This window comes from Neolamprologus multifasciatus, chromosome 10, assembly GCF_963576455.1.
Source record: "Neolamprologus multifasciatus chromosome 10, fNeoMul1.2, whole genome shotgun sequence".
Taxonomy (NCBI): Eukaryota; Metazoa; Chordata; class Actinopteri; order Cichliformes; family Cichlidae; genus Neolamprologus; species Neolamprologus multifasciatus.
This window is the reverse complement of record NC_140448.1, coordinates 19831013-19842705: the sequence shown is the minus strand read 5'-3', so window position 1 is coordinate 19842705 and position 11693 is coordinate 19831013. Positions and strand designations below refer to the sequence as shown.

The window sequence follows — 11693 nt, the reverse complement described above, 5'->3', positions numbered from 1 at the left end:
TTTACTGTAGCTGCTCTGTGGGTTTGATGTGTCTCAGCATCCTTCGGAAAGTTTTCATAATATCACCGAGCCTGCAGCCATGCAGCAGGAGCTTCTTTTCAAAGTCCTGGTCATCGGGGACTTAGGAGTGGGGAAGACGTCCATAATCAAGCGGTATGTGCATCAGATCTTCTCCCAGCACTACCGAGCCACCATTGGGGTGGACTTCGCCCTGAAGGTGTTGCAGTGGGACAGTAACACTGTGATCCGGCTACAGCTGTGGGATATTGCAGGTCTGTCAAACTTTAACGACCCACTGGTTTAAGGCTTATATATATCAGGTGATACAATGGTGTGTGTGTGTGTGTGTGTGTGTGTGTGTGTGTGTGTGTGTGTGTGTGTGTGTGTGTGTGTGTTTTGGGGTTTTTGGGAACAAGAACCATTTGTTTCACCATCAGCAGCCGTGAAAGCTGCTTCTGGAAGGAAAGGCGCTTTGCAAATTCACTTGAGAGGATATTTAGAGGAGAGTTAGAACATAAATATCTTCATCTTAATCTAACTCAGGTCTTTTTGTAGTGTCATAAATAAGAGGATAACACTTTTTTATTTAAGAAGTGAAAGGCAGAAGAAAAACAAAGAAAAGAAAAGCAGATTTTCCACCCAGTGAGTGTGTGTTTCTGTGTGTGTGTGTGTGTGTGTGTGTGAGAGAGTGTGTGTGTGTGTGTGTGTGTGTTGGATGCCTGGGTCACTCCCTGCCGTTTGATGCCTGGTTGAGGAATGTAGATCCCATGCTCATAATATCAGGCACATGATGGCAGCTGCTGTAGACTAAACGCACACACAGAGCTCCATAACTGGCACTCATAAACCCTGACGTGACTTGATTTAATTTTATGGACTTGAAAGCAGTCTTTGTATGTGCGTGTGTCTGATTGATGGCGTCTCATCCCAGGACAGGAGCGGTATGGGAACATGACTCGTGTCTATTACCGGGAGGCGGTGGGAGCACTGGTGGTATTTGACGTGACGAGGGCCTCCACGTTCGACGCCGTGCTGAAGTGGAAGGATGACCTGGACTCCAAGGTCAGATGGCTGAACCCGCAGAAGCATAAAGCTGGGCTTTTCTGTCCTCACTGTCATTCTCTCTGTCTTTTTTTTTTTTTTACCCACGTGTGACTGATCGCATGGTGGTTAGCACTGTTGCCTGAGTTCAATTCCACCATCGGGTCGAGGTCTTTTTGTGTGGAGTTTGCATGTTCTCCCTGTATTTGCGTGGGTTCTCTCTGGGTGCTCTGGCTTCTGCCCACAGTCCAAAGACATGCACTTTGTGTGGATAGGTTAACTGAAAAATCTAAATTGCCCATAGGTGTGAATGCGGGGGTGAATGTGAGTGCAAATGGTTGTTTGTCTCTGTGTGTTAGCCCTGCGACAGACTGGCGACCTGTCCAGGGTGTACCTCGCCTCTCGCCCTATGACAGCTGGGATAGGCTCTAGCACCCCCGTGACCCTGAAAAGGATAAGCGGAAGCGAATGGATGGATGGATGGTGACTGATCGCAACTAAAGAGAGAGACAGAGTTTTTAGCCCCTCCATTCATCTGTTTCCTTAAATGTTTATGCAGTCGGGGTCACGGAGGGGCTGGAGCCTATCCCAGCTGTCACTGGATGAAGGCACCCTGCACAGCTTGCCAGTCTATCACAGCACCCCACTGACTCAAAACCTCTGTTATTTTCTTTGCAGTATTTCAGTGTTTTTTCTCCTTCTCACAGGGATCCAGCAGCGTTTCCCATAAAAGGCAAAAACCTCAGGTTGCTACATTTACCCACATGTTTTCTCCTTTTGCCCCTTTGCATCACTTCTGGTGTTGTTTTTGGGATCCTGCATTGGGAGCTATAGTTGCATTAGTGCAGTGAAAGTTGGAAAAAAAGCCCAACAGATCACAATCGTGCCTTTGGTTGATATTCAAGTTGAAGGGTCCTTATTTTTATACAACAGAGGAGCGAACAAAGCAGAGCAGAGGCAACTCAGCAGATGATCTGAAAGAGGATTTTGGGCAAATTTAAATCAGGTTTTTGCTTTTTTTATGGGTCACGCACGTTTATGATCTCCTTTTGTATATGTGGAAAATTATCAGTCATTGTTCAAATGTAGATTAATGCCACGGGCTTTTGAAAAACCTTGCACTTTGATGTGCATGAAATGGCAGAAAATGAAGAAGCAGAACTTGAAAGGGAAATAAAATTTACAACTTATTTTTTGCAGACTGTTGCATGAAAGGGGGAGCATCTTTGGACAGAGACATCATAAAAGATGTGAGAGGATTTCAGAGGGTGAACACACACCTCTGAAAAAGCTTCCTGACACAGACAAAACCCACTCCATGATGAGAACAAGCCAAAATTAGCACTCTAATCTCTTCAGCTCGTATAGTTGTCAGTAATACTTTGTTATTGGTTTGCTTTTGTGATAAAATGTCTTTACAGAGAGACTACAAGGCACACTGATATTTTTCTGTTTGTGTGCTTTAAGGTAAGACAGGGCCATTTAACAATTTATTTAAAAAATAATGTGATCCAGCTCAACTTTCTTCTGTCCAAAGGTGACACTGAACCATGGGAGGCCAGTTCCAGCTGTACTCTTGGCCAACAAGTCAGACCAGCTGGTTTCCCAGCAGCCCAAACTCGACGTCTTTTGTAGGGAGAACGGCTTCGTCGGATGGTTTGAGACTTCTGCAAAGGTGTGAGAGAGGAGACCCACGTGGCTTTTGATGCAATCTCTGCAACAAGCTGTAGATTTTCTTAGACAGATCGTTGAGTATACCAAAGATTTCTGTGCAAATTGTTAAAGGTTAGAGGTCTTTCTTTGACTAGCCAAATGATAACTCTGTGCCATACAAGCAAGGCCCAAAATCGGGTTATATTTGCATATTTGGGGGGGGGGGGGGGGGGGGGGGACTGGAGCAGTGTTATTTCAACAGAAGCTTCCTGTAAAAACAAACGATTCAAAAAAATGTTTCACTCAAAGTCAGACAAGTTTATTTGCTGTCCTCTTGGGAGGCAAACAGAGGAATTCCAGCACTCTGGTGTGAACTAGACTCTTCTTTTTCTTCTCATTTAATGCCTTTCCAATGAGTTACACACAAGAGTGTGAGGTAAAGGCTGCGATGTAGTTACTGTACACAAAGGTTCATGTACATAAAGAGTGACTGACATGTGGGCAGTTTGAAAGAGAGCTGTAGATGTGTGACAAATGAAAGGAAAAGCCTGGACCGTTAAAGTCCTCAGTGAGGGGCTCTGATGCAAAGTTATGCTGTGGGAGGCGTTTGGGTCCACAAATCAACACAACGCTGTCCTGAGTGATTGCCTTCATCCTACAATGAAACATGCTGCTCACACTTAGAAATCGAATAATATGACATCAGTCCCCTGCCAAGCATGCATTCCTATTCCCAAAGAGTCTAGCTCTGCTCTAAATTAATGCGGTAATAGTAATTTTTTGTTTCTTGGCTAAATCACTATGGTAACCTATGGTGAATGCTTAACCTGGCCAGGAGCAATTTATGTGCAGCGTTTCAGTTTAAAATCAGCTGAAAGCGTCACATTTTCACTGATTCCAGTGCGCTTTAGGTGTTGTACAGATTCTGGGCTGAAGGAAAAAGGTTTATAAGTTGTACCGTACACCACTAAATGAGGCCCAGCTGTAAAGTCGAGTCGCATTCTCACAGGATTTTGCTGGCATTCGGTCGGTGATGCAGAAAATGAATGTTTACGCTCGGGCGTAGATGTGCCGCTATGTCTGATTTAAACTGCTGCGATGGCAGCTACTAGAACCCAAAATAGTAAACATTTATATTTGTTGGCTATTTATTTCTGAGAATACCTGTTAAACCAATACAATTAATTGACTGCATCACTCTGAATAACCGCTGGTGTTTCAGAGCTTTAATGTGCTGCCGTCACATTAGAAGTGAACGGCAGCACAGAGCGGTAAAATAAATATATGCCATAATACTCGTTATCTCTGACTGGGAAAAGCCTGGATATGTTGAACTTTGTTCACCGTAAACCTCTCAAAAAATCTTTGGAGAACAGCAAAATCAGATTGCTAAGAGAAGTAGCGATCCAGCTGTCATCAATCCAGCTGCCTGCTCTAAGGTTGACCTTGATGTGTCAGACGGCCGCCCCTCCCTGAGCCTGGTTCTGCTGGAGGTTTCTTCCTGTTAAAGGGAGTTTTTCCTTCCCACTGTCGCCAAAGTGCTTGCATCTGGTTGTTGGGGTTTTCTCTATATTACTGTAGGGTCTTGACCTTACAATACAAAACACCTGGAAGCAACTGTTGTTGTGATTTAGTATAAATAAAACTGAATTGAATGTGTTGTCACTATATGAAAAGTAAGGAAAATTACAGCTTCTATAGGACTCATTCTGAGTTTAATATGAATGTGTGTCCAGCTTCTCTTGAGATATTAAAATCTGTGTGTGTCCGCTGCACTGGTGTGGCTGTAAAGACTTCATCACAGTTGTCTTACTTTTTCGTTTTTTTTTCTCACTCAGGAAAACACAAACATTGAGGAGGCAGCCCGCTGCTTGGTAGAGCACATTCTGAGAAACGAGGAGAGTCTAGTGACAGAGCGAGAACCTGGTTCGCTCATCCTGTCTGGATGCACTACGACATCACAGCAGCATCTTGGCTGCTCCTCGTGTTCAAAATGGTAATGTCTGACATCAACAGGCGACCAAGACGGGAAGGCCACGAGAAATGTTTGACTCAGGGACCGCTTTAAGAAAAATTCTGGCTCAGAGTGATAAATTTGATTTTAAAAACATCTTAAAAGTGTTTAAAGTCTTTGAAGTTCTGTGGGTATGAAAATGTGATTTTTATTACTTTATTTCTTTATCCATTTTTTTGTCCCTCCACACAAACTTTAACAATTTTAGAAATCAAAACACTAAAAAAAAGAAAAAAAGTTGGTACATGCAGTTTTTATTATTAGCACTTTCTTGCTTCTTTAACTTGCTTTGAATCGACAGTGTGACACTGATATTTGAACTGACGGCTCTCTGTGGCACTTTCTTTCTGACACTGATGCAACATGAAAAATAATTCCAAACTTGCCTGCAGTGTGAACACAGACACGAAAACATGAATCTTCCTTGCGTTATTTGCACTTTTCCTCGGCCTACGTTTCTATCTGTGTTTAACCGCTCACTAAAAATGTCAACGTCATGAATACTGCATTGTGAGCTTGAGATACATAAAAGCAGCTGCTCAGCTTTGGATAACATATAGACTGGGAATTGGGAAAACAGCCTGACTCAGGGAGGGGCTTCATACTGTTCAACCCTGCTGCTTGAAGCACTGACCTCAACTCAGCTGGGATGAGAAGTCATATACAGTCTCTTTGCGTGTGACTCGGTAGCATTAGCAGTTTATAGCAAACACACTGTGTTGGCTATGTTTTTTTAATAGGATTTTCAAGGACCTACATCACTCTCTTTTGTATATGGATTTGAGTGAACATTTAATATTGGGTGGGCCACATGTGAGCGCCACACTCTTGGCTTCAGAAATAACTGCTGTATGGGAATGAAATCTCTTTGCAACAGCTATCGCCACCTCGTGGCTTCAGATAGAAGGCAGGTTTAAAATACTTTCCTACTGGCTTAATTTTTCCAACCCCAAAATTAGCTCAATGTTTTATATTGCCTATGGGCGCGCTTGGTCTAATATCCACTGCCAAGCCAATGGATGTGGTGCATCAACAGTGCCTCTATGATAAGGCCCAGATATTTGAGGAGATAAGCCCAGAGCAGAGGTGGGCAATTAATTTTCCCACAGGAATCACATGAGAAGCTGGAACTGCTGTGGAGGGCCACACCAATCAGCTTGTTGAGATATGAAATTAATACTGAGCAGAATTCAGCTGATCTTATTGGTGTGGGTGCAGTTTGTCATGTGGCCCTTGTGGGAAAATTAATTGCCCACTGGTGGCCTAGAGGAATAATAATAATAATAACAATCATAACAAAGAATTTAGCCAACAATAACACTAAGTGTGATGTTTTTTGCTTTGCACCAGTCTCGTTGAATATATTTTCCTTCTACACTGCATCGTGAGCTGATGAAGTGGAAAATCTGTTCTGGCACAGTGCTGAGGAAACTAAACAAGAATCCTTTGCAGTCAGGAACAAACAGAGAAGTATCAGGGACCCTGGAGGGGAGACAGTTTAGCAGATATGGCCAATAAAAATACCATTCAATTAGCTGATAAGATACTAAAGACTGTTTCTGAATTCATTAATTAGAAACAGCTGTAAGAATAAAACAATTAAGACATCTGTGGGTCCTCCAGTGCGCTGCCTCTTCCTGATATACTGATGGATATTCAGTCGGCTGCTAATTTACACGTGTTGTCTGTATTTTAAATGTGGTTTCAGTGAAGAATCTCATTTTTTGAAGTATTTCACTCTTAACTTTCACCACAAACTCTTGGCTCTGTTGTTCAAATGGGACATTTTCTTCAGCTCTAAAATCAACTTCTTGCCAGTCCAATAAAAAAATGTGGTCTGTGCTACTCTTCTTCTGCACAGCCGCTTTTGTTGAGCTTGTCTTGTGTGTTATTTGAAGGTCCATGTTTTCAAATTAGGCATCTGTTTTATATTTTTCTTCACTGCCTTTGATGTGCAATAGCACGTCCTTAAGAATAAAGGCATTTGTCTGCACTCTCTGTGGACCAGACTACTAGATTTTTGCCTCAACTACATGTCACTTAAATCAACACTCCTTCAAATGAACAATAATACTGAAAGAATTATCCAATTAATCTGTAGCTATTTGTATAATGCATTTAGATTTACTTTAAAGCAAAGTTTCTCTTCCTACAGCTGCATGCTTCTGAGGATTTACAGTTGTTCTCTTAATGTCATTCTGAAATGAATATCTTTAGGTTCTGGTTTGTTGGCAGGGAAAATTTGAGGTTGTTACTTTGCATTTTAAGGAAATGTTGATCAATATGTTTCAGTATTTTAGGCATTTCTTTATACCAGGGTAAATAACTGAGCAGCAGATTAACTTTAAGATTGTCTATTTGTTGTACGGCTGTAGTCAAACGTTTACATTCAGTAATCATGGGCATGAATGTCATGGTAATTTGGGACTTTTAATGATTTCTTTGACCTGTTCTGTCCGTGGTACAATGATTATGCAAGCATCCTCTACCAGACACTTTTGGTAGCCGTCAACGAGCTTCTGGCATAATTCCGGCGAGATATTTGACCACTCTTCTTGACAGAATTTGTAGACCTCATTTAAATTGCTTGTTTTCCTGGCACAGGACTAGTCCATAGATTTTCTATTGGTGTGAGGTCGGGGCTTTGGGAAAGTCATTCAAGAAGGGATCATTGTCCTCAATTTGAAGCTGATCATTGTGATCGTGTAGGAAAATTCGGAGGTAGCTGCCCTTCTCCATTAAACCATCCACTTTGCGCAGTGTACCAGTACCACTGGCAGCTAAACAGCCCCAGAGAATGATGCTACCACCACCATGCTTGACAGCTGGTGCATTGTTCTTAGGTTTGAAAGCCTCACCTCCTTTACTCCTCCAAACATACCTCTTTGTCATTGTGACCAAATAGCTCAACCTTGGTCTCGTCTGACCATCAAACTTTTTTCCAGAGGACGTTTGATTTGTCCATGTGAGCAGCTGAAAATTCAAATAGAGCTTGAAGGTGTAATTTTGGAGCAGGCACTCGCCTTGCTCGGTGCCTTCTCAGTCCAGTGATGTAAAACACACTTCACTGTGGACTGCGGCACTGCTGTTCCACGAGTTTCCAGCTCACAGTAAGCTTGCTAGTTCCTGGTTGAGGGTGACAGTTTGTGTCTTCTTCCAGATCCTGGCAAAGTGGAGCTGGTGACACATAAAAACAACTTTTACTTATGTACAGTAGTTTGAACCAATGATTTTTGAATCCACTGTTGTTTAGAAATAATCACAAGAGACCTTCCCAAATTTTCTAAATCTGAAATTTGAAGTCATCAAAGATGTGTACTGTATAATCATTCCAGCCTGGAAAAAGGAAAACTGAACAAAACCATTAAAAGCCCAAAATGAGCATGACATTAACTACCGCAATGCATATCTTAGTAGCAACTTTCCTCTAAAGTATGTTGCACATACAGTTTACACCAAAATAAAGAGTGCAGAAATTAAAATAAATTGACAAAACAGGGACAGAGGTTCCTGCAGGGTTTACATTTTAGCAGTGTGAATATTTTGTGGTCCAGAGAATATCTTCTAAAGCTTTCTGGATAACACAAGGAAATACCTTTTAAGCTATTTAAGTAATACCCTCCTGTGAGTTATTTTACCATTAGGAGAACACTGTTCAACACATTTCACACATGAACACATTTCACTGTAACGGTGAAAAGATATTAAAGCAAAAACGACTACTTAAAGCTCCCTCATAGTATTAAGTTAAAAACTGGAGGTGGAATATTGGTGGGGAATTATTTACAATAAACGTCACCATCCGGTTTTCCTGGGATTTAAAAGCACAAACTAAAACACAGAGGCACAGGGTCAGAGGCACCTTTTCATAGGAAGCGTTACACGAATAAAACATCTTTTTGTGTGTTGTTATTATTAGTGGTTTTTCCTCACTATGTGTCTACATTTCATTGGACAGCAGATAATCAGGGAGAGTTTGCACATCACACTCTTGTGCTGTCCGTATGCACTAAGGTGATAAACCAGCTGATGCTTTTCTCTCCTTGAAAAGCCTTCTGCTTTAAGATGCCCTCCCCGGACCCGAGAAGTGGTCCAATCGCCCTCGTTTCTCAGTCACCTGATTCATGTGCTGCCATTTTACACACAAGTTTGACTGACAAAAAAAAAAAGAAAAAAAAAATCAGAATTGGCCTATCGGAAACCTCAGCAGAGAAATACACCCTTTTGTAAAGAAGATTAAAAAGACTGGGGATAAAAATCACAGCGGCTGAGGTTTGATGCAGCCAGCGCGGGGTGCTGTGTGCGGATCAGAGAGGCGCTTGCAGTCGGATCAGTGCACACGTTCAGAGGAGATACCGGGTGAAGAAGAAGGAAAAGGGGAGGGAAAGGACAATGCTACAGCCCGTGTCTTTGAAAAATTAGTCTTCAGTCATGGTGATGCCGCATAGATTTCATAATCATCGCCGGCCGTCTTTCTATCACTGACATTGCTTTTTTGTGATTCAGCGCTCTGGCACGGACTCTCTTCGCCGGCATTTCACCCTCAGCAGCGTCTATTTCAGGGATACTGTAGATTATATTAATACACTGACCAGTTTTGGATGCAGGCCGCTCTGACAGGCTACACCGATTTTCTTCTTTTTTACAAGCAGGTTGATTATTTCTGCAGCTGGGCCACCCTGTTGCCCTGCGCTGGATTTTTGGATGCTTCTCTGGATGTGTGACCGTTTAACGCTTTATTTGGCCGCCGCATGAATTCTCCCACCGGATCCTCGTCCGTGTACGCTGCTGTCCTCCACCACCACCACCACCTCCTCCTCCTCCTCTTCTCCCTCCTCTGGCCGATTCTCACAGAGGGCACTACCCTCCTCCTCCACCTCCTCTTCCCTGCCGCTAAAGACATTTTGATCGTCCTCCCCGGTTCCCCCCACCCGGACTCGACCATCACTCCTCCGCCTGCCTCCTCATCCTCCTCCTCCTCCACCACCACCACCGCCTCCTCCTCCTCCGTAACATGTCGGGACAGTCTTTGACCGACCGGATCGCCGCCGCACAGCACAGCATGACCGGGTCTGCCATCAGCAAAGCCGTCTGCAAGGCCACGACGCACGAAGTCAGCGGACCCAAGAAGAAACACCTTGACTGTAGGTTAAGCATACCATCACTGCTTACTGTATAGATAGGCAGCCTGCCTGCATGCATGCATCAAGCGACCAGCATCTTTTTCCTCACAAAGGGTAGCTTGTATAAACAGCATTACGCTCCCCCCCCTCCTCTCTCTCTCATCCGGCCCGCTTATGTTCACAGCTTCTTTAATTAGGCACCGTTACATTCCATTAGATTAAAACGTGATTTACGCAGCAGCCGAGCGCACACAGGCTCCACCACTGACCATCAGAGCAAGCGGAGATCTTCTTCGTCTCTCTTTTTTTTAATATAAGGCGAGAGGGGGGCAAGCCAGGCATTATCTGTGCATGTCATTCAGGGGAAATAGGCCACTCTGGTATAAGCTAATCATATTGCAACCAGTGTAGGCCTATCCATTATTAATGCCACTATCAGGAGCAGCAGCAGCAGCACTATGTCCCTTGGAGACTCTTCAGTACAGAATGTGCGTTATTGTGCAACATTTTTCTGCCATGCATTCTCGCTGATAAACGCGCTGCTGGTCAGTCCTAAAGGTGCTGAGGACCCTGTAAAGGTTTTAGGAAGAGCAGTGCACTTTTTCCACTCCCCAGCTAATTGTCTATGCAATCAGTAGCAATGATGCACACAGTGATAAAGAGGATTTCTCACATGTGGATTGCATCAGTGCCATCATTAGGTGGCTGTTAGGTTAGGTGGCTTTTCTGCCTCACTATAATTACTTGACATGATCAATAGAGAGCATGAGTGATCAATGGCACTGCCAATCACACTCACATGCAGGCAGACAGACAGCAAGACAGCGAATCTGGAGGAAATGTGGATAAATCAGTCAGAGAGAGCTCATGAGGCAAGTGGCCAAACAGCCATCCAGCTACACACCCACCCACCCAGTCAGTCGGTCACCCGGCAAGTTTGGCAGTGGATTGGTCAGTCATGTCCACAGCAGAGGGTACCACTGTGGATTTTGGGCTCCCTTACAAGATATGCCACCAGGCGTTTCAGTGTAATATATCTAAAGAGGGCTGCCTCACTAAAAAAAAGAAAAAAGAAGAAGAAGCAAGAAACACCCAGTGGGGGCTCAGAAGCAGGTTTCTCTGAGCATTTACGATGAAGGAGCCCTTTTTGTGACTCTAGAGCAGGGGTGGGCAATTCCAGGCCTCGAGGGCCGGTGTCCTGCAGGTTTTAGATCTCACCTTGGGTCAGCACACCTGAATCACATGATTAGTTCGTTACCAGGCCTCTGGAGAACTTTAGGACATGTTGAGGAGCTGAGTTAGCCATTTAAATCAGCTGTGTTGGTTCAAGGACACATCTAAAACCCGGCCCTCAAGGCCTGGAGTTGCCCACCCCTGCTCTAGAGTAATTCCTGCTGCTTTGATTTCATATTAATCTTACCTCAATGGTGGCATGCGCTCAGTGTCAATTATTAAGGTTTTTTGGTGGTAGTGTTGCTGTATCCCTGTTGTGAGACTGATGTTTTACGCTATACACAGTTTCACACATCCCTGGAAAAATAAGTAGAAGAGAATCAAACCTACTGATGGCTCCACATTAAGTATTGCCGCAAGTGCATCAACAGACTGGCACCGGTGCTGGTTTGTTATTGTGCTCGCCACAGACGCCCCAGTTTTATGAGAACATTGCACCCCTGCAGATATTAAACGGCAGAAGGTCATCCACCTTCAGCGCCCGCCACGAGTGGGTGTATCTCAGAACCTAGTAAATGTCACTTAACTCAAGGGTGAGAGCAGAAAATCTTAAAATAGAACCGGAGCATTTACATGACAAATGTCCATCTGTCAAGTGGATTATAAAACAGTTTTTGTCACGACTCACA

At 43.7% G+C, this 11693-nt stretch overlaps 2 protein-coding genes across 6 annotated transcripts in view; both read left to right on the top strand.

The window, feature by feature from the left end:
• The first annotated feature begins 79 nt into the window (after positions 1–79).
• On the top strand, positions 80–8299 carry rab38c (RAB38c, member of RAS oncogene family). Its single transcript, XM_085175778.1, has 4 exons — positions 80–272; positions 932–1062; positions 2579–2716; positions 4533–8299. Exons 1-4 carry the CDS (start codon positions 80–82, stop codon positions 4692–4694), a joined length of 624 nt encoding a protein of 207 aa, XP_085031904.1. The 3' UTR covers positions 4695–8299.
• A 595-nt stretch (positions 8300–8894) lies between these two features.
• LOC146510160 (phosphatidylinositol-binding clathrin assembly protein-like) overlaps positions 8895–11693 on the top strand; it is a 29981-nt gene continuing 27182 nt past the window's right edge. For all 5 annotated transcript variants that reach the window (XM_085175765.1, XM_085175764.1, XM_085175763.1 and 2 more), the window contains exon 1: positions 8895–9852. In XM_085175765.1, coding sequence (XP_085031891.1) covers positions 9723–9852 — 130 coding nt within the window. In that variant the 5' untranslated portion in view covers positions 8895–9722. The remainder of the gene's footprint in view (positions 9853–11693) is intronic.

What these genes read in the sequence shown, in the direction of transcription:
- rab38c (XM_085175778.1), top strand. Translation starts at nt 80, where the DNA reads ATGCAGCAGGAGCTTCTTTTCAAAGTCCTGGTCATCGGGGACTTAGGA. An exon ending in ACAGCTGTGGGATATTGCAG is followed by an intron (nt 273 to 931) that starts GTCTGTCAAACT and finishes GTCTCATCCCAG; the next exon opens with GACAGGAGCGGTATGGGAAC. An exon ending in GGTTTGAGACTTCTGCAAAG is followed by an intron (nt 2,717 to 4,532) that starts GTGTGAGAGAGG and finishes TTTCTCACTCAG; the next exon opens with GAAAACACAAACATTGAGGA.